This window comes from Aaosphaeria arxii (assembly GCF_010015735.1).
Source record: "Aaosphaeria arxii CBS 175.79 unplaced genomic scaffold BU24scaffold_1, whole genome shotgun sequence".
Classification (NCBI taxonomy): domain Eukaryota; kingdom Fungi; phylum Ascomycota; class Dothideomycetes; order Pleosporales; genus Aaosphaeria; species Aaosphaeria arxii.
The window spans coordinates 2,395,094-2,421,290 of NW_022983474.1; the positions used below are offsets into that span (position 1 = coordinate 2,395,094).

General features: G+C 49.4%; 12 protein-coding genes across 12 annotated transcripts; 6 read left to right on the forward strand and 6 right to left on the reverse strand.

The window, feature by feature from the left end:
* The first annotated feature begins 1,304 nt into the window (after positions 1–1,304).
* BU24DRAFT_438412 (DNA replication licensing factor mcm5) lies at positions 1,305–3,733 on the forward strand. The gene is made up of 3 exons (XM_033530255.1): positions 1,305–1,516; positions 1,577–1,703; positions 1,755–3,733. Exons 1-3 carry the CDS (start codon positions 1,368–1,370, stop codon positions 3,648–3,650), a joined length of 2,172 nt encoding a protein of 723 aa, XP_033389540.1. The 5' UTR covers positions 1,305–1,367; the 3' UTR covers positions 3,651–3,733.
* Positions 3,734–4,532: 799 nt separating this feature from the next.
* On the reverse strand, positions 4,533–6,139 carry BU24DRAFT_416862 (ATP-dependent RNA helicase fal1; the record flags this gene model as incomplete). The annotated part of the gene is made up of 3 exons (XM_033526560.1): positions 4,533–4,892; positions 4,945–5,799; positions 5,853–6,139. Coding segments are annotated over 3 exons (1,201 nt in total), but the record flags the coding sequence as incomplete, so codon positions are not given.
* A 185-nt stretch (positions 6,140–6,324) lies between these two features.
* Positions 6,325–8,432, forward strand: BU24DRAFT_361813 (uncharacterized protein). The gene is made up of 2 exons (XM_033524158.1): positions 6,325–6,466; positions 6,548–8,432. The coding sequence occupies exons 1-2, from the start codon at positions 6,377–6,379 to the stop codon at positions 7,961–7,963; spliced, it is 1,506 nt and encodes a 501-aa protein (XP_033389542.1). The 5' UTR covers positions 6,325–6,376; the 3' UTR covers positions 7,964–8,432.
* A 64-nt stretch (positions 8,433–8,496) lies between these two features.
* BU24DRAFT_487669 (phytanoyl-CoA dioxygenase-like protein) lies at positions 8,497–9,711 on the reverse strand (the record flags this gene model as incomplete). The annotated part of the gene is made up of 1 exon (XM_033533473.1): positions 8,497–9,711. One exon carries the CDS (start codon positions 9,709–9,711, stop codon positions 8,497–8,499), a length of 1,215 nt encoding a protein of 404 aa, XP_033389543.1.
* A 324-nt stretch (positions 9,712–10,035) lies between these two features.
* On the reverse strand, positions 10,036–11,143 carry BU24DRAFT_16991 (uncharacterized protein). Its single transcript, XM_033521489.1, has one exon. It carries the CDS (start codon positions 11,025–11,027, stop codon positions 10,359–10,361), a length of 669 nt encoding a protein of 222 aa, XP_033389544.1. The 5' UTR covers positions 11,028–11,143; the 3' UTR covers positions 10,036–10,358.
* Positions 11,144–11,438: 295 nt separating this feature from the next.
* Positions 11,439–13,702, reverse strand: BU24DRAFT_416865 (methylenetetrahydrofolate reductase-like protein). Its single transcript, XM_033526561.1, has 2 exons — positions 13,566–13,702; positions 11,439–13,500 (listed from the first exon to the last, which is right to left on the reverse strand). The coding sequence occupies exons 1-2, from the start codon at positions 13,650–13,652 to the stop codon at positions 11,620–11,622; spliced, it is 1,968 nt and encodes a 655-aa protein (XP_033389545.1). The 5' UTR covers positions 13,653–13,702; the 3' UTR covers positions 11,439–11,619.
* A 743-nt stretch (positions 13,703–14,445) lies between these two features.
* BU24DRAFT_338460 (amidohydrolase 2) lies at positions 14,446–15,504 on the forward strand (the record flags this gene model as incomplete). The annotated part of the gene is made up of 1 exon (XM_033523131.1): positions 14,446–15,504. One exon carries the CDS (start codon positions 14,446–14,448, stop codon positions 15,502–15,504), a length of 1,059 nt encoding a protein of 352 aa, XP_033389546.1.
* On the reverse strand, positions 15,490–17,499 carry BU24DRAFT_487673 (uncharacterized protein). The gene is made up of 4 exons (XM_033533474.1): positions 17,240–17,499; positions 16,254–17,187; positions 15,708–16,202; positions 15,490–15,655 (listed from the first exon to the last, which is right to left on the reverse strand). Exons 1-4 carry the CDS (start codon positions 17,446–17,448, stop codon positions 15,623–15,625), a joined length of 1,671 nt encoding a protein of 556 aa, XP_033389547.1. The 5' UTR covers positions 17,449–17,499; the 3' UTR covers positions 15,490–15,622.
* Positions 17,500–17,686: 187 nt separating this feature from the next.
* BU24DRAFT_416867 (N-terminal nucleophile aminohydrolase) lies at positions 17,687–18,970 on the forward strand. The gene is made up of 4 exons (XM_033526562.1): positions 17,687–17,802; positions 17,868–17,927; positions 17,985–18,372; positions 18,427–18,970. Exons 1-4 carry the CDS (start codon positions 17,772–17,774, stop codon positions 18,755–18,757), a joined length of 810 nt encoding a protein of 269 aa, XP_033389548.1. The 5' UTR covers positions 17,687–17,771; the 3' UTR covers positions 18,758–18,970.
* Positions 18,638–19,940, reverse strand: BU24DRAFT_416868 (uncharacterized protein). The gene is made up of 5 exons (XM_033526563.1): positions 19,667–19,940; positions 19,530–19,573; positions 19,322–19,457; positions 19,157–19,258; positions 18,638–19,103 (listed from the first exon to the last, which is right to left on the reverse strand). The coding sequence occupies exons 1-5, from the start codon at positions 19,669–19,671 to the stop codon at positions 19,022–19,024; spliced, it is 369 nt and encodes a 122-aa protein (XP_033389549.1). The 5' UTR covers positions 19,672–19,940; the 3' UTR covers positions 18,638–19,021.
* A 415-nt stretch (positions 19,941–20,355) lies between these two features.
* On the forward strand, positions 20,356–24,674 carry BU24DRAFT_17085 (DNase I-like protein). Its single transcript, XM_033521502.1, has 4 exons — positions 20,356–20,574; positions 20,631–23,013; positions 23,074–24,220; positions 24,289–24,674. Exons 1-4 carry the CDS (start codon positions 20,533–20,535, stop codon positions 24,356–24,358), a joined length of 3,642 nt encoding a protein of 1,213 aa, XP_033389550.1. The 5' UTR covers positions 20,356–20,532; the 3' UTR covers positions 24,359–24,674.
* Positions 24,675–25,140: 466 nt separating this feature from the next.
* On the forward strand, positions 25,141–25,946 carry BU24DRAFT_457214 (uncharacterized protein; the record flags this gene model as incomplete). Its single annotated transcript, XM_033531520.1, has 3 exons — positions 25,141–25,348; positions 25,428–25,665; positions 25,769–25,946. 3 exons carry the CDS (start codon positions 25,141–25,143, stop codon positions 25,944–25,946), a joined length of 624 nt encoding a protein of 207 aa, XP_033389551.1.
* Positions 25,947–26,197: the final 251 nt, after the last annotated feature.

The following is a 26,197-nucleotide window of genomic DNA, read 5'->3' on the forward strand; positions in this document are numbered from 1 at the left end:
CACTCATCAGGATAGGTCTTTCCATGGAAAGGTCTTGAACACGCGACCATTCGCTTTCTGGAAAATATCATATTAGGTGGCAAGGTTGTCATCCTCGATCTGGAACCAGATCAGATGGAGGTCGATTCATTCGCCGTGGCGACACAAAAGTATCTGGCAGTCTGGTGTGGATAGAACACAGACTCAACCTGACTCTAATTTGAACGTCATTGCCTTTACCCAGTCCAATAGTATATGGCATGCGTCCGAAATCCTGTGAGCGTGTGTAGATCTATGATTCAATGGCGTGGATCGAAGGGTCTCGAGTCTTTCGACAATCAACTCGAGCAACGCCATGAAGGCGAGAACTGAGCAGCCATAGACGATAAAGAAGCCCACAATAGGCAGACCCATAGGCGTCCCATGGCTATGGATACGGCATGCCACGACGGACATGTACACCGGGTTCTTGGAAGCCTTGTCTTTCTACCGCGCATGCTTCTAGCGTGGACAGTACATGTTGTGGTAGCCAGTCCGATTATCCTTTTCGTAAAGATCCTAGCAACCTCTTAGATCCATAATGATGCAGGGAGATATTATTGCGCCCAGTCACAGAATTAGACATAGGACAGCACAGTCCCAACAGCTGAGGCCGAGAAAGAGCAAACTAGCAGCGATGGAATGCCTTGCTGTTGTCCATCTTCGTTAGTTAGTTTGTCAATGAACGAGCAAGATCCACAACAGTTCTTAAGTGATGACCGGAAAGTAATAGCGGACTCGATTGCTTAGAAATTCTACTGTCCAAGCTGAGAACGATCCTGGTTCCGTCATCAGTGCATCCTCATGGTCCAGAGTTTTCCTATCCATGGATGGTCAATTTAATCCGTGGTTGGTCACTGCCAGCACAGTTAATATATATTTCTCCTCAGTTGAATAGTCTGAAGTATTCTGTAATCACCAAGCTCACGGTCAGCCTGCTTGCGAATCATGCGGTATATACCGCAAGAAGAGTTGGCTAGGAGCTATTCTTTGTATCAGACGCAAAGCTTTCTAACACAAAGTTTGAAAAGCCATGAAAAGTTGGAAGTAACACATGAACGTCTTAACAGTACGGTGGTGTATTTTTGTAGTGCTATACGACGTAGTCACTTTAAAAATGGGTGTAAAAGTAATGTGAGAGACTCGGATTGGAGATAACGAAGAGAGATTCAGGATACGATGTTCATTCAGACTAGTCCATAAGTGGGTTTAATTGGTACTTTGCGCACGGACGAGGAAACACGCGAAACGAAAACGCGTCGCGTATGTGCTCCAAGCCCCTCACTCCCACATCGGTGTTTTCAACCTCACATCAACCTCCGGCCTCAGCAATATCTAATACAAATAAGATGACGGACAGGCAAACAGCATACTCGATCAGCCTCTTTGGGAGTCAGGCGGGAGATGAACGTCAAAATGGTGCCTCCCCCTCACGCATTCAGCAAGCGCTTGTCGATTTTGTTATGGACTTCCATCTCGACAATGTGTTTATCTACAGGTATGTCATTAGTGTCCGCATCTATAGTCATGCACTGTTTACAGACTAATAATTATATAGAGACCAAATACGGGAGAACGTGCTTGTCAAACAATACTACTGCGATATCGATATTGCACATCTGATATCCTATGACGAAGAGTTGGCGCACAAACTCACACAGGATCCTGCTGAAATCATACCTCTCGTATGTCCAAATGATACAACTATGGGTTCCATCGAGGCTGACAAGGAGTAGTTCGAGGCAGCTCTCAAAACATGCACACAGCGCATTGTTTATCCTTCCCAAACCGTTAAACTCCCTGCACATCAACTGCTTCTACACTCATCAGCAGCCGAACTTTCAATTCGAGATCTCACGGCTGGAAATGTCTCCCACCTCGTGCGGATACCAGGCATCATTATTGGTGCTTCCACGTTATCCTCAAAAACTACCGCCCTCGCAATTCGATGCCGCAACTGCTCACACGAAGAAATCATGTCGATATCAGGGGGTTTCTCGGGTGTATCGCTTCCCCGTACATGTGGAAGGCAGAAGACAGAAGGCGAAACGGCAGACAAATGCCCTCTCGATCCTTACTACGTTCTACATGAGAGGTCACAATTCATCGATCAGCAAGTACTGAAACTTCAAGAAGCGCCAGATCAGGTGCCCGTGGGAGAGCTGCCCCGACACATCATGATCTCAGCAGATCGATACTTGACCAATCGTGTGGTTCCAGGAACAAGATGTACTATCATGGGTGTCTTTTCGATTTATCAACAGAAGGGCTCGAAGAAGTCCCAAAGCGCTGCAGTTGCAATTCGAAATCCGTACATTCGCGCGGTCGGAATACATGCGGACGTCGACCATACAACCAAGGGCAATGCAGTCTTCACTGAAGAAGAAGAGCAAGAATTCCTTGAGATGAGCAGACGGCCAGATCTTTACGAAACTTTCGCCAATTGCATTGCCCCTTCCATTTATGGCAACAAAGATATCAAGAAAGCTATCGCATGTTTACTGATGGGTGGGTCTAAGAAGATTCTGCCTGACGGAATGAAACTTCGAGGTGATATCAATGTTCTGCTGCTCGGAGATCCCGGAACGGCGAAATCTCAGTTGTTGAAGTTCGTCGAAAAGGTATCACCCATCGCGATCTACACTTCCGGCAAGGGCTCATCGGCAGCTGGTCTTACTGCATCTGTACAGCGGGACCACAACACACGGGAATTCTATCTGGAAGGAGGAGCCATGGTCCTTGCCGATGGGGGTGTGGTGTGCATTGACGAGTTCGACAAAATGCGTGACGAAGACCGAGTAGCTATCCACGAAGCTATGGAGCAACAGACTATTTCGATTGCGAAGGCAGGTATCACAACGATTCTCAACTCAAGAACTTCCGTGCTCGCAGCCGCCAATCCTATTTTCGGACGCTATGACGATATGAAAACACCGGGCGAAAACATCGATTTCCAGACCACAATTCTGTCCCGTTTTGACATGATTTTCATTGTGCGGGACGACCATGATCGTGGCCGTGATGAGCGCATCGCGAAGCATGTCATGGGCATAGCAATGGGTGGACGTGGTGTTGAAGAGGCTATTCAGGCGGAAATTCCCATCGAAAAGATGAAACGGTATATCACATACTGCAGGCAGAAATGTGCTCCTCGTCTCTCGCCGGAAGCTGCCGAGAAGCTGTCATCGCATTTCGTATCTATTCGTCGTCAAGTTCACGCCTCAGAGATGAACGCTAATGCTCGTTCTTCTATCCCCATTACGGTCCGTCAACTGGAAGCTATCATCCGCATTACGGAGTCCCTGGCCAAACTCTCACTTTCCCCTGTTGCCGATGAGACCCATGTTGACGAGGCCATCCGATTATTCCTTGCCTCGACCATGGACGCCGTTAACCAGGGCGAGGGCCAGGGATCAAAAGAACTCATGGATGAAGTCAACAAGGTTGAGGATGACCTAAGACGAAGAATGCCTATCGGCTGGCAGGTGAACCTGAGCACATTGAAGAGGGAAATGGTCGATGGAAAGGGCTATAGCGAGCAAGCACTGAGCAGGGCATTGCATGTTATGGCTGCGAGAGAGACTATAAGGTGGAGACACGGCGGTGCTGTAGTATTCCGAAGTAGTGCGTAGATGCAATTCGTTGAAGTTGTGTATGTTTGAGCGTTTAATTACATAGTCCCAATAACGGAAACAATACAGAGCGAACACCAATGTACTATTTGTGATTCAAATCCGTGCCAGTCTAACATCATGGTTCTTATACGTGCAAGAGGTCGTTTTCCGTTATGAATTGTAGCCGTGGCTCCACTTTGGACAGCCAGTCAGTACATACGATCTCCAAGTTCTTTCGAGGTTCATTGCTTTTGAAAAAGATTGTACCAGTCTGTGTTTTTGCCTAATGCTTGCTGGTACATATTGTACGACCAATTTCCAACATTCGTTGATGGTCCTCAATGAGAGGCATCTGCCAATTCATTCAGGGTCAAGATCACTGGACTCGAGTTTGAGTATGGAAAGTCATTACAGTTGGTTTCGCTTTTGGCTAACTAAACTAATCAGAATACCAGGGGAAACTATTACCGTAGTAGAGTAGGGGCTAGCATCTGGGTGGAAGAGCTTGACTTTTCGTGTCAATCACGACATCAGGGGTCATGGAATAGGGAAGGTACCTCATTGACATGAACATTTGAGAATTAAGATTTCGATTGGGTCACGCTATCCATAACAGACCAAAAATATCTAGTGATCTGGAATTCCTTACCAGCCAGGACCTCGATCTCCCTATCTGGTGGAGTACGAGCAGCAGATGGTAATATAAGCAAATCTTGTCAGATTAAGTCTGATGATGGGGCATAGGGCGGAAGTTCTTAAGTTCGAAACTCTCGCCCTATACACTGGTGCCCGGCAACAAGTTTGAGGCATGGCAGTCTTCTTGTTCCATCTAATTTAAAGAGAACGACGATCAGTAGCTTTGATGACATTCTTAATGCTCATGTGTGGTAATCCACCAAGGTCCCGACGTGCAAGGTTCATAATTGCAATAATTGCAAGGGAAGGCAAATTGTATCTCGTTTGGAAAGGGGGTATGGTGTCTTGTCTTCCCCATATGTCATTACTGATATAAAAGATCAGCCGAGATGTAGGGGAATCATTCGTGAATATACTTGAACTTACTTGTTGGCAGTAGGGCCCCTTCCTCCACCTCTTCATTTTCACCCGCAACCGCATCCTGCCATTTGAGGGCTTCATTCCGACCGTGCTAGTGCTGGTAGGCAGTCTTTTCATATAATAGTCATGATTGCCACATAGCCCCTTACGCAAGCAGGTCCGCTACGTTCATGGGCATTTCGTCGATCTGGGTCGAGTAGTACACTGTGTCATGTGTCAGGATGAATTCTGTTCAATGACAGGATAATGAACTTACATTCGATATCGCGCAGAATGCGGACATCCTCTTGGGTGACAAAGTTAATAGCCACGCCCTTCCGTCCAAATCGTCCACTACGTCCAATCCTGTGAATGTAGTTTTCACGGTTCGACGGTAGATCGTAGTTGATGACCAAGGAGACCTGCTGGACATCAATACCACGGGCCCACACATCGGTCGATATCAGAACGCGTGAGTTGGCCTGGCGGAAGTCCTGCATGATGCTGTCTCGTTCCCTTTGTGGCATATCTCCATGCATCGATGATACAGTGAAGTTTGCCTCGCGCATTTTGTCGGTAAGCCAGTCCACCTTTCGGCGTGTGTTACAGAAGATTACCGCCTGTGTAATGGTGAGCGTATCGTAGAGATCGCAGAGAGTGTCGAACTTCCACTCCTCCTTCTCGATGGCAATGAAGTACTGTTTCAGGCCTTCGAGTGTCAACTCGTCACGCTTAACAAGAATGCGGACAGGGTCTGTCATGAATTTGGTTGTCATCTCCAGAACGTCGTATGGAAGGGTGGCCGAGACAACAACGACTTGAGTGGCCGGTGGCAGATAGCGATAGACGTCGTAAATTTGTTCACGAAATCCCCGGTTCAATAGCTCGTCTGCCTCATCAAGAACTAGCATCTTGATATTGCGCGTTCGTAGGTTGCGACGACGGATCATGTCCGCTACACGACCTGGTGTTCCGGATACCACATGCTGGCCGTAGTCGAGCTTGCGGATGTCCTCCCCCACATTTGTACCGCCAATGCAGGCATGACACTGGACATTCATGTAGTCGCCGAGACCCATGACGACAGATTGGATTTGTGTTGCAAGCTCACGTGTGGGTGAAAGTACGAGCGCTGTATTCGGGATTAGTCGCGGTCCCAGCACTTGGAAAGCTTGGGTATAATACCTTGTGTCTCACGGACTGCCGTATCGATGACTTGCAGAATCGAAATGGAAAATGTCGCGGTCTTTCCTGTACCAGATTGCGCTTGGGCAATAGTATCGCGACCTTTGCAGACTTGCACGATTGCGCGCGACTGCACAGCTGAAGGCGACTCGTATCCGTAGGCATAGATTCCGCGCAGCAAGTTCTCCTTCAAGTGCATGGCTTCGAAAGTCGGTGCCACCGTCACTTCCTTGGAGGTGGAGAACTCCATTTTGTCGTCCACATTTCGATCGATTCCTTCCGCCATCTTCGACAAAGATTAGTCAATTGTTCAGTAATTGGTGAATATGTGAGATGTTCGGGCGCAGACTGCAAGAAGCTTGTTCGCCTTCATCCAAAACTTTGAGCTTGCCCGGTACGGAAGACGGAAGAACCTTTTTCCTAGCGCCCTACGCCCAGATTTATCGCCTTCATCTACTGCCCGCAAGCAACCATTGCGATACCAGCATAATCTTCGAGTGGACTTCACGTCTTATCTTGCCAACATGGCTTTGGAGGAGCAGCGCTTCATTCACGAAGACCTGGAACGACTTGAAGAAGCTATCACCGAACTTCTGCACGATGATCCCAAGCATGTACGTTATATCTCAGCTTTATTCCTGCCATCTCTGCCACATCACGTAAACCTATTAGTGTGAGAGAATTGACTTTTCTAGATTCGTGATCGCCTCGCCCGCGACCACGAAATATCGCGGTTTCTTGCGCAAATAGAAGACCAGTCAAGTCGCCTTTTGAAGCTCTATGACGATCCTGAAGGTGAAAGGGAACGCGAATTGCGAGATCTGAGTACCGGAGAGACGATGGATTCCTTCCAGAAAGAAATCGCCTCTATTCGAGACTTTCACCGCCGCTACCCGAACGAGGGATTCGAGAATCTCGAAAAGATGTATAAGAGGCGGTCCCCGGAGGAGCAAGCCGCAGTCATTCGACATGTCGAGACCATGTTTACAGGAGAGGAGGGATTCGGTCGCTACTTCGATCTCACAACTTTACATGAGCAGTATCTCAACCTTCCCGGTCATCAACATGCTCGCCGCCTGACGTATCTTCAATATTTGGACGCGTTTGATGTCTTCACACCGCCCCAATCTTCCATCACCCGCAGTTCAAAACTCTCAGAATCGTATTTCCAATACCTCAAGGCATTGCAGGATTATTTGGAGGGATTCATGCGCAAGACCAAGCCACTGGAGAATCTGGACAAACTATTCGCCAATTTCGATCAAGAGTTTGCAGAACTCTGGGAGAAAGAGGAGGTGCCTGGTTGGGAAAAGAACGCTTCGCAAAATGGGGCGGTGGAGCATAGTAATACCGGATCGGATGGGCTCTGGTGTTCGGCATGCAAGAAGAGCTTTAGCAATGAGAACGTATACGAAAACCATCTGAAGGGGAAGAAACACAAAAAGAATGAGCAGGAGATGGCCAATGCTACGACCGGTGGGCAGACTGGTTCCAAGTCATCCGCCCCTGACACACGTTTCAAGGAGCGCGCTGTTGCGGAGAAGGAACACCGTATAAGGAAACTTGCCGCAGCAATGCAAACGGAGCGCAGTGACACCAAGGTGAATGTCGAGCGCAAACAGGGTATGACAGAGCGAGAGCGCCAACAAGAACTGGAAATGCTCTACTCCGAGGCCCCCGAGGCAAACAATGGTGCCGGTGAGAACGACGAAGAATCCGATGGAGAAGAAAAGATCTACAATCCCCTAAAGCTTCCTCTCGACTGGTCTGGGAAGCCTATTCCTTTCTGGCTGTACAAGCTCCACGGTCTTGGTAACGAGTTCCCTTGCGAAATTTGCGGTAACTATAACTACATGGGTCGGCGGCAGTTCGAGAAACACTTCAACGAGACGCGCCACATATACGGACTCAAGTGCCTGGGCATAACGAACACGACGCTCTTCCGTGAGATCACCAAGATTGACGAGGCGCAACAACTATGGACCAAGATCCAAGCGGACAAGAAGAAGGAAAAGTCAAGTGCCGACAATGTCGTCCAAATGGAAGATCCTGAGGGTAACGTCATGCCCGAGAAGATCTATAATGATCTTCTTGCGCAAGGCATCCTATAAATTTTCGGCTACCCCGACTTTGGATGTGCAGGCGCCTCTTTGCATCATCCGCATTTTCTCCTTTTCGTCTATAATCAAAAGCAGCAAACCTACGCTTTTCATAATATACCCATTGGCTGGTTTGATCCGGTTCTGTACAATTATTCTAGGAAGATCTGATGGTGGGGAGAGCGGGAGTTTAGGTCTAGTAACATGGGGTAGCATGTGGTTTCATCTTGAGGGCATGGGAATGGCTGCTTAGCGCTTCCCACCTTTTCTCTAAGCTCAAGCGTCAGTGTAATGATGCATTATCAAGATACTCGAAAGTAACAAATCCAAGAGAGTGTGAATGCTCCAATGTGTGAATATATCTAGGTGCGGTGCTTTCGGATATAACCCTACGCCACTGGTCACTCAACTTGATGTTTGCTTTACCCTGTAACTACAGCACCCAAAAATACGCTGGACATCGGGCAAGATACAAAGAGCGATACTATCCGTCGCTTAAGCCTCTATCAGTTGAGATTATTACTTTGCTACTACTCATTGCTTGCTTAAGCTTTCTCGTCTTCCTTCAACTTCCTAAGCTCTTTAAGCAACTGAATCTTATCGAACCCCTTCTTCAGCCCTCTTACCAACAGCTCTTGCTCGCTCTCCGGCGCCATACCCGCCGTCTCTGGTACCCTCCTATCCAAATTCGTCGGGAAAGGATATCCCTCCGCGACATTCCCTATGAACGTCCTCACCCCTTCACTCAAACCCTCCTTGCTATATCTCTCCACCAATAAATCCCAAGTCCTCTCAATGAGCGGAAACGTCTCAATCGTCTCCATCGGCTTCCCAAACGCCGCACTAATCTGCAACAAATTCGCCGAACGCAGCACATCGCTCGAGTCATTCTGCCCCGCAGCATGGAACAACGCCGGGTTGAAAAACAACCCATCGCCCAGCTCCAGGGGCAGCGAAACATAGTTCTCGAGGAAGAAGTCCGAAAATTCCTGGAGCCGGTACGCCATGTAGCCGTCCTCGAACTTCTGGCTGAAGGGCAGGAGGCGCGTGGGGCCGCTCTCGATGGGCATGTCAGAGTGGGCGACGGCACCCTGCAGCGTGAGGTGCTGGCTCGCGATCTGCAGGGCCTTGGGGAATTGTGCGCAGGACTCTGCGGTCTGGAAGCCGAGGTGGTAGTCTCGGTGTGAGATTTGGGGTTTCGCGCCGGGCTTCACGATGTTGACTTGGGCGGTCAGGCGGTGGTGAGGGCCTAGCCAGGCGGCGGAGATGAGGGGAAGCCAGGGGTTGGAGTAGTATTCGAAGTATGATTGAGGGTCTTCCAGGCCGTGTTTTGAGAAGGAGTTCCAGATGCGGTCGTTTTGGCCGGTGCCGGCGAAGTGGTCGCCTTTTGAGCCGGAGCTGGCTTTTTCTTTGACGATGATGGAGGAGAAGACGGTGTTTACTCGCTCGAGGAGGGATGGGTCCTTGTAGAGGCCTTTGGTCACGAAGACTCCTGGGCCGGAGAGGAGGATGTGATACCATTCATCTTGGAATGCGGAAAGTTGTGCGGGGCTGAGGGAGAAGTAGTCTGGGAGATTATAGACGGGTACGTTTTTGAGAATTGAGGCGGCGAGGGGGTAGTGTGCAGGTGATGAATTGGTGGTTAGTTTCTTGAATGCTTCAAGGGAAGGCTTGTCTGCTGTAGCACATAACCGCGGAGGGATAGAGGTGTGATGAGAGTCTGCTGATGTTGACGAAGCACCGTTGATCTGTCCAGACATGGCGGCAGCTCTGAGTTGAGTGTATCAATGATTTGTGTAGGCGGTGGTATGAAATTCAATGGTGTATAAATGGGTCTTTTGAGATGGCAATGTGATTCTGTGGATAGCAAACACTCGATCGTCAAAAAGATCTTTATAATAACCTTCGGAATTACATCGTGGGTTCCGAAAGGATCTGATACGTATAAGGCAATCATGGCCGCTGGATGTGTCTTCTAGTGGTAAATTACCCCGCTCTGATCTTCTGCACCAATAACGTCGGACTCAATTCCGACCCTAACAAAGGTACGCCAAAATCATCCTACAGCAAGTGGCTGTGTGGGGTAAACACCTAATGGCGAATGTAGTTTAGTTTGTGGTGGAGGGCATCTGGGGTAGAGTAATTTGCGCCGATGTGATCAAACTTCGAATACGATGGGCACAATACACCCAGTTGCTACTACTCTTCGAAGATTGGAGAAGTAGAGAGGCGAAACAAATAGAGAAGATAAGTTAGATTCGTAATAATTGTGAGAGTATTTGGATATTTTACATATAATCATAGCAGTAGCCAACCGTTCGCCTTGCCAACCAAACTCCACCAACCCAATATCAAATATGAAGGAAATATGTGCAATTCATCGTGAATGCACGCGGTGGCTACCGACTTAATTCCAGAACTCGGTGCCGATCTCGTTACCGAGCTTGATCTCGTTGCCTTCGACAACGACCTGGCGTACAATTACGCCTACGACGTCCCTTTTACTTCCCGTCTGGACGTCGAGTCCAGAATCTCTCCTCTTGCCGTCCTTTCCTTCGCCACCGACCTCTCGAATGACCTCGTAATTGCCATTGCCAATGTCGAAGAGTCTCGCACGCTTGTAGCTTGCATTGACAACTTCACGAATAGCAGTTACAAAGCCAACAACACTCTGGCCCGCCTGCTCCTTGATCCATGTGGCTGTATCCTGTTCGGCTAGGATAGTCTTCAACGCACTCTCTGGATTCTTGAGAAGTCGGACAATCATCTCCTCTGCTTCGATGGTACCAACTGATGTATCTGCATCTAGCTCCTTCTGCACGAGGTGGGTTCCACCTAGGGACTCGTTGATAACGCCAGTCGAGTTGGACAGAAGGATCACATCCTTGTACCAACGACAGCCGCCATCGTCGTAGTGCTTGTCCTCAAGGCCTGCGGGGTTGAGCTTGGAGCTCTTCGAGACGAGTTGGCCGACAGGCAGTTTGTCGGCGGCAAGGGGCCTTGGGAGCACGGCTAGGTCTGGCAATGCAGAAGGGGACAGTGGTTCGGAGACAGAGGAGGAACGACGGACAGCCATCTTGACGAAGAGGGTAGAATGGTTTGCTTGGGGAAGCAAGGAATGGGTTTGTTCAGTTCAATTGAAAACGAATTGCAGATTGTAGAAGCTGTGATGCTGAGGGGGAAGCTTCAAAGTGAGGGGTTAGCAGCTGGGCTTTATGTGATCTCATTGTGCTGATCGGTGGTAGCACTGTTGGCGGATCCAGCCGCATTGGTCTAAAAACCCGCATGTTCCGCTCAGGTCACGCTCATGCTATGCCTGGGCAGGCCTGTGTGTAACCTTCGATGGGTTATTGTCGCGTGCGATGGAGATGATTGTCGATGGGGAATGGCCCCTGGGTGGTGTGATGACGCTCGTCATGTGGTTTGGTATATATACAGATCGGATAGGTGGCACCACCGCTGTCACCACCACAACAACGGCGGAAACCGGAGAAGCTCAGTGTCAATCGAACATTCCAAATACTGCAAGACGTTAACAAGTTTTATGATATACGCACAGGTTTTTGAGTCATCGCTGTTAGCTATTCCATTAAATAGAACCCTTCTGGAATGTACTGGTACATAGTGCACGGGCCACCGACCCCCTCAATACGAGTAGATTTATCCGCTCACAGCTCCGCCTTCAAGAAGTCCCAAAGCCCATGGCCCTGCACGTAATCGCCCCATATCACGTTCACCAGCCAACAGTCCTCCCAGCATTCACCCAAGAATTTACTCGACGCACTGCGCGGTGGGTAGACACGCTGCCATTCTTTCCAGATTGAATATGCCTCCTCAATCCAGCTCTTGAAGCTGACTTCCTCGATGATGGTCGGTGTGACAATTTCCTTGCCTGCGAAGGTACCCCAGGTCACTGGATTCACGCCGTCGTCTGAACTTGCCTCGAAGTCACCTTTGGCATTACCGGCAAAGTATGTGACCTGTTCGTGGGCGTCAAGGCGGGGTTGGAGCTTCTTCCAGTCTGACGCCGGGATGAAGAACTCGACAAAGGGCTTTTGGAAGACGAATCCATTCTTGGGCCCCCATCCGTAAACCGGGTCGGTGGATTTCACTCCATTGACTGCTGGCTGCGACGCTACAGTCCACCAGCCTTTGGCGTTGAGCGATAGGAGCTCTTTGCTGATAGTACTTGTCTCAGGAGCGAGACCTTGTTCACTCCAAGGCAAGGCATCAATTTCGCCCTGGATGTGTTTTCGGAAAAGAGTAGAGATATCATCTTTCGCAACGGGATGACCCCAAAGTTTCAAGGCTTGTGGGGTAGAAACGTGCAAGGTTGGACCATAGCCGTCAATTTCACCAAAAGCAGGGCTTCGTGCATCGCCCCAGCGGCCGTTCGGGAAATCGTCCCACGTAGCCTCTCTTCCCAAAGATCCTTCTCCTTCAGAGATGGCAAGCGTGTTTGCACGAGTGTTGATGGGCCCTTTCGGTATGCCAGCCTCGTCATCCCAAGCTTCATAGCTTGGGTTACTAGATTTCGATGGTCGGGATACAATGATCCTGTTGTGTGGGGAGGAGTTGACAGATGAGACGCGACGCCGTTGGCTGTTTTGTGCACCTTCTGGTGGTTGTACAAAGATACCTGGACCGGTAATGTCAACGACAGCCTCCTCATCTTCCTCTTGTAGCGTGGGAGGAATAAGGTGACAGTTCTCCAAAACGTGAGAAACTGCTTTCTCCAGGTTTAGCGTATAGAAATGGAAGCCTCGCCGCGATGCACTTGTCTGCTTTTTGATATGATCCACCATTTCACTCAAGATATCCACGCCAACCTTCTTGACCAACTCGTCATCGGTCTGTACAGCATCAAGCCTTTCCAACATCTTGCCAGGTAATTTTGCATGACTGAGCTTGGTGGTTCTCCTCAATATGGAGTAGCTCTGGATGGGCATTAAACCCGGTATAATTGGTATTGTCTTGAAAGCACCGCTCTCGTGTGTTCGTAATGACTTCTCAAACTTGTCGTATGCCTTCACTTCGAAGAAAAGCTGCGTCATAACAAAGTCTGCTCCGGCCTGTACCTTCTCAACTAGATATGGTAGATCGCGTGCGGGATCCTGGTGCTCAGGATACGACTCGTCGGAATGTCCTTCTGGATATGCTGCCACACCTATGCAGAAGTAGTCGCCGTATTTGGCTCTGATATATTTGACGAGATCTATCGCCCAAGTGAAATCCCTATTCGAGTCCTCTTCGGGCAGCTGCGCATCGTCTCGATATTCTTCGGACCTAGGCGCATCACCGCGCAGGGCAAGGATGTTGCGGATACCAAGAACTTTCGCCTGTTCGAGCGCGTCATCGATCAAGGAGCGGTTCATGTTCGTGCAGGTAAGGTGTAGACATGTTGTAAGTCCCAATTGTCGCTGGCATATCTCTGCGAGTTCGAGTGATTTGGTAGCAGTCGAGCCACCTGCTCCCCAAGTTACGGTTACGAATAGAGGTCGAAGGGCTTGCGACATGCGTTCAAGTCGACTCGAGAGGTTGGCAAATCCCTATGAGACATGTGTTAGATTGGTGCGATAACGGAAGCATGTCATTGTAATGAGGGGCAACAGACCATTGACGTCTTCGGCGGGAAGAACTCGAGGGAGAAGTAATTTGCGCCATCGGGCAGAGCATTGATCTTATCCGTGATCTTCTCCATCATGCCGGAGAGGGAGCTGTTTTCGAGGTTGTAGAGAAGATAAAGGTGTTTGTAGAATCATAGCCAGACGCTTAGTTAAGTAGAGCAAAAGGTAACTATCTATTAGTGAAAGCGTGGGACGGCAAACGCAGGAAAGCACAATGTGGGGCAAGTGATCGGCGCTAGCATCATTATTCCTACGTAGGTGATTAATACCTTTAATTCGTATTCCGACGGAATGCTTTCACTCTCAGCTGAAACCTAATGCAGGTATCGATCGCACTCTTCACACTCGTATACTTTTCACGTAGTGACTATTGTTCAAGATTCGGCTAGCTGCATCTGTCCGCATCACAGATACACGTACGGAGGAGATTCATGAACATACCACAACCAGTAGAATAAGATGATGTGGTACCTGCCATATATTGTTGAATTATTTATTTACTTGACCTAATCTTCGCCATTGCAAATGTATCCATTACTGTTGATTAGTGGGTTTCCAATCACACACAATATTTGATGCTGGAGGAAAGACTGTCTTTTGTCTTCTGAGTGGTCACAGCATGCAGGAGCGTGAGACTCCGTTGCGTCGGTAATCACCCATGAACCATTGGGGTTCCGAAGGAGGGGAGTCCAGCAAATCATGCATCCGACCTCGCTTGGAAAGGAAAGTATATACAGCATGTTACACCTGTCGCACTGTCTCAAATAATTCTCACTTTAAATCTCTCTGAGACCTGACCACACATCTATGCGCATGTGCCTTGCTCAGATTGAGTTCTTGTTCGTTGTCGTCCTACTATCATTTGCAATGGCGAAGGGAACAGATCCTCCTCTTCCCCCTCGAATTGACGTTCATTCGCACTTCTTACCTCCCGATTACCATGATGCCCTCATGGCCAACGGTCATGAAAAGGTCGATGGAATGCCAGAGATCCCACCTTGGTCAACTGAAGCTCATCTGGAAATGATGGCAATCAACAATGTTTCTAAATCCATATTGAGCATCTCGTCTCCAGGAACGCACATAGTCCCTGGGAAAGATCAACTTGGCCAAGACCTAACAAGACATTGCAACTCCTATGCCGCAAGGCTGAAAAGAGAGTATCCGGACAAATTTGGTTTTTGGGCTGCGTTGCCACTACCAGACGTCGATGCTGCCCTCAAGGAAATCGATATCGCGGTGGCCGAGGGGGCAGACGGATTCGGAATGATGACGAATTATCATGGTCATTATCTTGGTAGTCCTCGGCTGGATCCCATATTCCAGAGGCTGAACGAGCTCGAAGCAATCGTCTTCATGCATCCCACAAAACCATGCATTCACCACCCCAACTCCTCTGCAACGACAGATGCCCTGCCTTTTGGAAGCGAATACCCTGTGCCAATCTTCGAGTTCTTCTTCGACACGGCACGGGCAGTTGTAAACCTATTTTACAGCGGCACAGTGGAGAAGTACTCCAAGATCACCTTCATCATTCCCCATGTTGGTGGTAGCATGCCGCCTCTGTTTTCTCGTTTCATAAGGTTCGGGCACGTTGTGCCCGGTGTAAAACCTCTAAACCACAGCCTTGTGCGTTCCCAAATCCGCGACCAGTTCTATTTTGACCTTGCTGGCACGATCTTCGATGGATCAGAAGGGAGTCTAGGTCAGTTGAAGGCATTTGTGGAAGGCTATGAAATCAGTCATAAGCAGTTGTTGTATGGCAGTGACTTCCCCTTCACGAGAACACCGTTCGTCAAGGAATTCGCTGATAGGATGGCGTTCGGACTGCAAGGTTTGTTCAGCGAGGAAGAGCAGGCGGAAATATACGAACAAAACGTGAAGAAACTATTGAGCAGAAAGGACATGAGGAAGATAGGCTCTTGAAGATGATAGAAATATGTGTTGGTAGCGACTTTTGGACGCGTACCGGGTAATTTACAACTAATCAACGTAGTTTCTCCAACTATATTTTCTGTATATGTTTCCTGCTTGGTGGGAAGGACTATAGATATTTGTATGGGTTCATGATTCCGTTCTTGAACTGAATTAGAATGTGATTTGAGTTTTGGTGGAGGAGGTGTACTCACAGGGTCGAACGAGTCCTTGATCTGCTTCATGAGCCTGATCATAGTTTCGCTCTTGCTGTATCCAACATAAGGGCGCTTCGTAACACCCAATCCGTGTTCCGCACTGATGCTGCCCTTTTCGTTTGCAACCCACTCGTACACGTACGGCTCTATCATCTTCTCGACCTTCTTGTCAAACCTTCGCACGGGCACGTTGAGATGAAGGTTGGAATCACCCATGTGTCCATAACCTACGACATCAACGACAGGGAACGACTCGTCATCACCAAGGAGGCCTGCCTCGGTGAAGCGGTCTCGCACATCATTGACCAAATCGTACATGCGTGAAATAGGTATCGAGAGATCGTACTTGTAGACGCCGCCCCAATGGCCGAGACACTCAGTAATGCCTTCTCTGCATGCCCAAAGCTCTTGGATCTGCGTCTGATCCTGCGCAAGAACACCGTCTTGTACGATTTCGGTTTCCATGACGTGTTCAAGGAAATTTTGCAATTTCTAAGGCGAATGTTGGCGTCATAGGGGTCTCGAGGGGGTGAAGATGCTTACCTCGCTATCGTGATCAGCGTTTGATCCGCTGGTTTCGATTAGGCAGTAGAAAGGATAGTCGCCTTCCAGTGGCAGTTTTGTGCCAGCTACCTTCTGGATGATCTTCTGGGTGCGCCCGTCCATCATCTCAAAAGCTGAGAGAATCTCAGAAAGATGGCTCTTAGCTTCTGTGAATGCCTTCTGAGCTTGTTCAAAACTCTCCAGACCGAAGTAGGCGACGTTGACAGCGGGTGACCTCTGTGGGCAGATGATAGAGATACCCGTAATGATTCCAATCGTGCCTTCTCCGCCGATGAACAGATGCTTAAGATCGTATCCAGTGTTGTTTTTCCTGAGCTTGGAAAGATCATCAACAATCGTTCCGTCAGGTAAAACTGCTTCAATGCCTAGGACATTTCCGTGAAGACTGCCATAACGAAGCAAGCGAAGACCACCAGCGTTGGTCGCGACATTGCCTCCAATCTGGCAAGAACCCTTAGCACCAAGATCCAAGGGGAAAATGCTTCCCTTTTCGGCAAGGAAATTGTCGGCAACCTCCAGGATAACACCAGCATCAGCGACAAGGATGCCAGAAACCTCGTCGAAGGACCTGATTTGGTTCATTTTGGAAAGGTTGATGACGATCTCATCAAAAACAGGAACTGAGCCTCCAACAAGACCGGTGTTTCCACCTTGGGGCACAACAGCAAGCATGTTGTCATTGCAATATTTCAAGATTTTGCTGACCTCTTCCGTAGTCGAGGGCTTGAGGACAAGCTTGGCATGTCCACGAAATTTACGCATCCAGTCGCTGTTGAAGGGTTCAATATCATCAGTAGCATCCTGTGACACGCCATCGATCACAGCAGATTCTGATCCTAGGATTCCTTTGAAGTGATCAACATGCTCTTGGGTGATCTTAGCGAATTTCGAATCTCTTTGAATTTCAGGGTAACTACTAGTATTAGTACGAACTTGAGTTTACCATCGATCAAAAGCGAACATACGAGTCTGAAGTAAATTTAACAGTCTTCGCAGGTGCTGCACCTCCCTTCACTGTGCCTTTGGCGTCTTGTTGGTGAGGTTCTGATGTCGCTGACGTATTTCCGGTCCATCGAGCCTGGAATCCAGGTCTGCAATGTCGCAGAGGTGACGAGAGGCGAGCAACAGCCGATGCTCGTCGCATTGGAGCTACAAATCTTGAAGGCACGGCCATTGTGAGAATATGTCCAGAAATGATTATTTTCCGCTTTGCACAATTGGTGGCTACCGACTTTTGTATAAAAAAGTCGCCCTCGGAATTCTAGTTGCTCCGTAGTCGGAATCGATAGTTAGGTCAGCAAGTGCAGGGATCGCACGGGCCAGTCGTCTAGGCAAGAGCGACGCGGAAGCTCTCACAGCTACTACAATCCGACCTCATCATATCTAGTCTCTCCCACCTTTCCCGACGTCGACCCTAATCCACAATCCAAACTTCCTCTACTTCGACAATCTCCCCGGAGCGTATTTCCGAAGGCCTCATACGTTCGAGCTCTCACCATGGCATCTGGTTACGATCGAGCTCTGTCAGGTACAACCACACAAACACACGTTGATGTTATCAAGACTTTCGGATTTGTGGTTGACCATTTACAGTTTTCAGCCCTGACGGCCATGTGTTTCAGGTAGAATATGCCCTTGAGGCTGTCAAGCGAGGTATGCATGCTCCTCTATACTTCTCTGTGTAATGAACCCCGCCAACCACGATCATAGGTACATGTGCGGTCGGCGTGAAGGGCGCAGACATTGTAGTGCTTGGATGCGAAAAGCGTTCTGCGATGAAGCTTCAAGATACCCGCATCACCCCCTCGAAGATTTGCCTCGTCGATAACCACGTTGCCCTCGCTTTTGCCGGACTGAACGCAGATGCCCGCATCCTGGTGGACAAGGCCCGTCTTGAGGCCCAATCACATCGTCTAACGGTCGAGGATCCGGTCTCGATAGAATACATCACAAAATACGTCGCAGGTGTGCAGCAAAGATACACTCAAAGTGGTGGTGTGCGACCTTTTGGTATTAGCACCTTGATTGTTGGCTTCGATCCAAACGACAAGACACCCAGGCTGTACCAAACCGAGCCTTCCGGTATCTACTCGGCATGGTACGTATTGAAGATGTTAAGAATATTAGACGGATCTTGCTAATAGATGATCAGGAAAGCAAATGCCATTGGGCGATCGAGCAAGACAGTCCGCGAATTCCTTGAGCGAAATCATAAGGCGGATATGGACCGCGAGGAGACCATCAAGCTGACCGTGAAGTCGCTTTTGGAGGTTGTGCAAACGGGAGCAAAGAACATTGAAATCGCAGTTATGGCACCCGGAAAAGCACTTGAGATGCTCCCTGTGGAGGACATTGAGAAATATGTGGAGAACATCAACACAGAGAAGCAGGAGGAGGCAGCGAGCCGAAGGCCTGGACGAGGACCGGGCACGGGAACGTCCGCCATTCCAACGCGACCAGCTGGCGAGACATCCGGATCATAGATAGTAACAGGATGTGGTATTCCCGTATGATTCATGCATTCATGATGGCATGGCGTCTGGAAAGCTATAAGAGTTCAGAAAGTAGACACTTTGGCGTCCTTACGTCATAAAACTCAGAGAAACGTTCTAATACATGAACGTTGACAACTCCTCCAAAACTCCATAAATGCCGTGTAGTCGCTGCGAGATCGATTTATCGACCCATATATGCCAACCACTCAATATTATTATGCCATCGAGGGTATTCAAGTCCATTCTGATTGTTCATCCCAGCCTATCTGCCGCATCCTTGACATCGAATATCGTCCTCTCCTCATCGCGTCGGACCCGGTCGTCTTTGAGCATCCTTTGGTAGAATGTTAGTATTGACCATGCGCGCGTCCAAATCAAATATCGTACCTGGAATCCTTTCGCACGTCCTCGCCTTCGACTTGCAGGGATGCTTTGGGGGTGAGGGCATCCAGAACGAAATGATTGTCGCAGTGTGGGCAATATTCGTCACTTGAATGTATGTTAGCGGGATAGAGGTTCTCCTTGACCAGTGCTTCCACGGGCGCAAACAACCTTTCTTCGAATTCCTTTGCGTCTTTCCGGAAAGCCTTCTTGCATTTCTTGCAGATAAATGTCATATCAAAGCTCTGAAGGAGAGGGTGATCGGCCGTCTCGGCGTGGCATTCTGCGCAGTCGAACCATTTTCGGCCTTCGAGTTGGATGTTTAGCGACGGGGAGGTTCATAGAGTGGGATGTAGAGGTCGAATCGTCTGCGACTTACAGCATGGCGAACGGATGGAGACTTGGGCGTTGAGGACGTGTTTACTACAGGTGGGTGGTGGCACATGGTCAACACGGAGGTCTTGCGGAGAGAGGGGGAGGGGGGAGAGCGTGCCGCGTATACAGTATAACACTTACCACATGATGGATGGATTTGAATTGGAGGTGGGGTCAAGAGACTGCGTAGAACGTGAACGCGTAAACGGTTCACGTGGGGAGCTCAAGGAATTCTTTTACAATAAACAATCGATGCTCGTTTGCAAAAGTATGAGGTAACTTTTGTAGGGTAGGGCAGTAGTACGGAGTAGATATTATTACTCGGTAGGGCACAGATACAGATTCAAGAGATGGCAATAATGCAAAGGCGGGCGCGCGGGCGGAGGAAAAGTTTAGTGCCTGAGACTAACACGAGTCCTTCAAGGTGTTAGTTAACAGTTAGTTAACACTGAAGATATACTGGGTCAAAAGACGACGTCAGCCACAACCTCCCGCTGCCCTCTCTAACTAACTCTACACAATCCTCAACACCGCTCTCATTCGAACACGATCGCTTTCAACAAATCCATTCTCCCTCGCTCTACCGTCCCGTGCCACTTCATATATTCCGGTACCCTAGAATGATCGCCTGGGCTGTCCCTGTCGCGCTCTGAAACACGGTCTTGGCTGTCACCGCACACCCAGGCATTCATTCCCCCGCCCAATCCGGTATACACAACTGTCGAACATTCTTATAACACCTCGAACCCTCCATTCATACTCCACAGATTGCTACCCCACTTCCCAAGGTCCACCCTGTCTCTCCTTTCACTCTCTCCGTGGTGCGCACCGACTACGACCGGTCCAAACATCTGCTGCCCTCTCCCCCGGTTGTGCATACCGATACACGGGAACCCGCCCCTCTCCCGAGAGCTTGTTTTGCGACTCAATGGTACTGGTGCCTAGGCAGTCAATGAGAATATATAAAGCAGAGCCTGGTGCTGGTTGACGAGGAGGGATTTGAAATCATGGAACGCCCAACAGAGGAGAGCACAGATGGCTCTTCCATCGTGAGTTGATTGAATACCTGCTACGTAAACAGAGCAAATTCTAATACGTACAACAGAAGCCCGTCTCTTCCCTTCGGAGTCATTTCGAGAACATGTTGAACTCAGGGAAATCGCCCGCGCCCAGTCCTCTCAGACAAGCTTCGCCTAGCACGCCCGATCGATTAGGAATATCGGAGGATATGAGAAGGAATGACGGGCGAATTTCGCTAGATATACCACGAGACAATAACGGACGAGCAGGAGCCCCCAATCTAGCAGAAATAAGTGGTACCGGATCATTAGCAGCTCGTGGACGAAGTGGACTGCGAACGCCGTGGAGCACACCGAAACCTCGACCCTCCTCAATGGTCGCCTTTTCTCCCCCAAGGTCTCCCACAAGATCACCTCCCCGGGTCATGGTCCAATCTCCAAAATCTCCACCTCCCAAATCTATGGAGCCACAAATACACTCTCCGCTGCCCTCCCGAGGCGTTGTCAATACCGCTATAGGCTCACCAGCAGCCCAAATGTCCGCAAGCCCCCAATCCAATGGCGCAAAAACATTCAAGATCCCTAGCCGTACTGCGACCCCGAGCATAGAGTCGAAACAAGCTCCATTGCTTCAGTCAAGTACGGTGGCAGGGTCTCCTATAGACCCCCGCAAAAGCGGAACCCTCCACAGTGTAGAGCGAGGCCCAACCGCATCTGTGTCACCGATCCCGCCACCCATAAACCGAGCTGCCAAACCCAAAATCCCCCATAAGCCCAATCCCTCCATAGACCCGTCATCAAATCGAGCAACGCTTGCGCCGGAACCTATAACAGACCGTCAAGATGTTTCTCCTTTCAGTACACCGCCCAGTAGTAATGAAGGCAGTGCCAAAGGCGAAATATCACCTACTGGTTTTCCCTTTCCAAAGAACCCGAATTCCCAGCCAATTGCGCCCGGAGAGCTTCGTCTCCCCCCACCAAGGCATCAATCACTGCATGACAGATCGCCGTCCTTAGACAACCGAATCCTATCTGCACCACCAAAGAAGAACTCGTCTCCCAGCCCGCCACACCAAGCGGGTGATCACCCAGATGACCGACCAGGATTGCCACCACGAAGAGAAGACAGTAGTTTGCGCAGGAGTATGATTTTGAATCGACCAGCTCCGGCGGAACCGCCTGTACGACACTCAATCGATAGTTATCGAGCGCCGTCTTTCGCAAACGAAAGTAGGACGGCTATGCTCCCTCCTCCTAGACGATCACAACCTACCATACCTGCTACTACACCTATGGCATCAAAACCATTGCAGCCACCCAAACCGCCGCCACCCCGAAATTCAGGCGAAATGAAACGACCTTCACCATCGCTACCTGCTCAAGCACCCAATCCGACCCAACTTAAAGTATCCAATAATTTCGATTCCGATGAAGCAGAAGCTCCGATAGACAAGTCCGCTCCGGCGTTAACCGATTATCCCGACTCTTCACAAGCTAATCGCAGGCCCCCGATGTTCAAAAGTGGCCCACAAGAAATCTATACCAAGTACGACACAAAGCTGTTTGCTGTGTGCGGCGAGTATATTTGCACAACTGGCTATGTCACCCGAGTCTGGAGTCTACTCAATGGAGAATTGTTAATGAGTCTGAGCCATGGCGAGACGGTCAAGGCTACATCGGTCGCCTTCAGGCCAGCAAAAGACGTGGAGGATGAAGGGAAACGGTTGTGGCTTGGCACGAATACGGGGGAGATGCTCGAAATTGATATACCCACACAAAGTGTTGTATACACAAAGTCGAATGCGCATCCCAGGACTGCAATCATCAAGATCTATCGATATGCATCCGAGATGTGGTCATTAGATGAAGATGGCGTCGTGCACATCTGGTCACCAGACGAGACTGGTTCTCCTACACTGACGCAAACCCCGAATACTTTCAGAATCCCTAGAGGCCACACCTTCTCTATAATCTCGGGGTCGCACCTATGGGTCGCATTCGGGAAAGACATTCGGGTGTTCCAGCGCACTGACGATGGAACTCTGTTCCAACCGGCGACCCAAGGCGCGCTATCTCAGCACAATGTTGGAGAGGTCACATCAGGAGCCATCTTGAGTAGTCAGCCCGATAAGATTTTCTTCGGCCACAGCGATGGCAAGGTTTCTATCTATGCGAAAAAGGGCTTTGGTTGTGTGGGCGTCGTGAATGTCAGTCTATACAAAATCAGCTCGCTTGTTGGAGTTGGCGATCACCTATGGGCTGGCTACATCACTGGGATGGTGTATGTATACGACACTAGCTGTACTCCATGGAAAGTTCTCAAGGATTGGAAGGCACATGAAGGGGCAATTGCCGGCATTCTCGCAGATAGGACAAGTATCTGGAAACTGGACCGGCTACAAGTTGCTTCATTAGGTCTCGACCACACGTTGCGCATATGGGATGGTATGCTGAAAGACGACTGGTTAGGTGAGTCATCTTGCAATTATTGTTAATTGATTGCCAATTGATCTGACTAATGATTCGTAGAACAACAACTGCAGCAGCACGACTCCGACTATTGCGATTTCCGCGAGGTTTCCGCAACTGTGATGACGTGGAACGCAGGCGCAGTAAAACCGACTAGCCTACGTAACGGGGAGGATCGAAATTTCTACCGGGATCTCTTGCTCCCAGACGACCCGGCGGATATCCTAGTCTTTGGCTTCCAGGAGCTCGTGGACCTAGAGGACAAGAAGATCACAGCGAAGAGCATCTTCAAAAAGCACAAGAAGAAGGACGCACATGATCAAGATCACATGAGCCATCAATACAGAGCATGGCGCGACCATCTCATTCGTATCATTGATGAATATCTCCCGTCCTACAATTACACATTATTGCACACCGCTAACCTCATCGGTCTGTTCACTTGTATCTTTGTCAAGGGATCGGAGCGGTCAAAGATTCGCGATGTATCGGCAGCGCAAATCAAGCTTGGTATGGGTGGACGATATGGCAACAAGGGTGCCCTAGTGGTGCGCTTTATGCTGGACGATTCTTCCATGTGCTTCATAAACTGCCATCTTGCAGCCGGCCAGACGCAAACGGTGCATAGAAACAACGACATCGCCTCTATCATGGAGTCAGAAGCATTGCCGCGAAATCGCTCCCCCTCCGACCGAGCAGCGTTCTTCGTAGGTGGCGGCGACGGATCAATGATTTTGGACCATGAGATTTGCATACTTAACGGCGACCTAAACTATCGCATTGACGCAATGCCGCGCAACACGGTAATTGACGCTGTCAAGCAAGGGAACTTGAACAAGCTGCTCGATCGTGATCAGCTGCTGCTGAGCAGAAAGCGCAACCCAGGATTCCGATTGAGGGCTTTCAACGAGGCACCCATCAACTTCGCGCCAACATATAAGTACGATGTCGGCACGGACAATTACGACACGTCGGAGAAGAAGCGGTCTCCAGCTTGGTGTGACAGGCTCCTCTACCGTGGTTTGGGCAGGATTAAACAAACTGAATACCGACGGCACGATGGGATTCGAGTATCAGATCATCGGCCTGTTTCCGGAAGGTTCAAGATCCGCGTGAAGACAATTAGCGCCAAGAGACACAGTCAAGCCAAGGAGAAGTACGAGGTCGAGTTTGATGCAGTCAAGCGGAGGATAGCTGGCGATATCAAGTAAGTTGAACAAGCGACGACTGCCCGCAGAAGCCATGGTGAAGAACGAATGTACTGATAACGCGCAGACTCGACTATCTCATCAACGTCTTTGGCCTCAGTAAGAAGGAAGCGCAGAGACTACTTAAAGGTGCCTGAAGGGTAACGGTACGCACCGAAAAACAAGGAGGATCTATCGAAATGGGCCTGGTCGCGAACGAATGCTAGCACGCTAGGTCATGATTGTTAACGTTACTTTGGCAATATGTTTATATTGAGCGTTCTGTACGACATCGGCAACCCGTAGCTGTGGCCGTGGTTTTGGTCTTTGTCGCTGTTGTTGTTGATTTGGTCATGGCGGGGACCTAGTGCGAATGAGTAAATGCACCAGTACTCGATCCGAACCACGAATCGAGAAGATCCGCCTAAGAACGGACAATGAGCAGTCCTTGTAATCAGGCGAGCAAACGCCCTTATATTAGGCTCTCCCTATACGGACTCTGTGCAGATCCATAGCAAAGTCATGTGCTAGCGTGGAAATCATCGTGACGTCAAAGACGCGTCTTGAGGTACCACCACATTCATCATGACACAAAATAGATGTCGATTAGAGAAAGAGGCACACGCCGAAGTAATCAATTACCGTTTCCAATACCCCAATTGAACTCGTAGTCATTTCCTATTCAAAAGCCTTTGATCCCCACATTTCACTTTCCATCTTCCTTTCTCTCTCTCCAACGCTTTAGTGTAGACTGTATAAAGTAGATTGTGCTTCATCTCTTTGACTATTGATGTCATTATCAGCAATTGTTCTACCTCGACTTGCAGCTCAACGTCCCCGCTTCTGTTCAATTACCTTCAAGAAATCAACACTCTTACAAAACCTCCCTCCACTTCAACGAGCCGTTCTCAATTCAGTACCTCCACTCCACAAAGCCAACATGGACAGTAACCAGGCACGCGGAAAAAGCACCACAGGCATCAACGAGTGGAAACAACGCCCCCCCTACCGCATCCACGATTCTAATGAGAAATTCGACGTCAAGTACGAAGCGAACTGCCACTGCGGAAAGGTAAAATACCAATTGAGCCGAAAGGAACCTCTAGACAGCAAATTGTGCCATTGCACAACCTGCCAGACCCAACACGGTTCGTCCTCTTCCCCGACCAGCTACCTCTCTCTCATCCATCATAACACTGCAACCGCTAACACATCTTTCCAACACAGCCGCTCCCTTCCAATGGGCAGCCATCTTCCACAAAGAAGACATCAACTTCACCAACGGCCACCACGACCTGGAATGGTACGACCCGACCGAGAAGTCGATCGAGCACAAGCTTCCATGCAAGGTCCGCTGCAGCTACTGCCACTCGCCGATCATGGACGAGGGACGGAACATGATTCTATTGTTCCCTAGCTTGATTCACCTCAAGGATGACCAGGCGAAGGCATATTTTAAGCCGCGGTATGTTTTCATTCTTCTTGAGTTTGTTTGCAGTCTTCCTCCACAATCTTGATTTGCTTTGCTTTGTATAGTGGGGCAGTACTAATCATTCTGTGACATCCAGCCTCCACATGTTCTACGGCCAACGAGTCATGGACATCCCCGATGGTCTTCCCAAATGGACGGGGTTGAGCAACGAGAGCGACCTCATTGAAGACAGTCCGCCCGAGCTTGTCAAGGAGTTTGAAAGGAAGAGAGAGGAAGAGCGTAAGAAGAGGTTTGAGAAGGGCGAGAATGAGTAGTTGGGTATTGACAGGGGCTTTTTGGACGATGCAGGAGCTTTGGTGTGTGTGAAATGGAGATGAGTTGGAGTTGATCGATTGTATTCCGGCGGCGTGGAGAGCAAAACGTTATGTGCCATCGATGCTTGCGAGTTAGGTTGGGATGCGGCGCCGTTGGAGAACACTATATGCGCTCATCTCGACAGGGTATCTTATCCATTTCAGAGATAATTGCATTTGAGCTTGAAAAGGCTCGTCACAAAATCACGAAA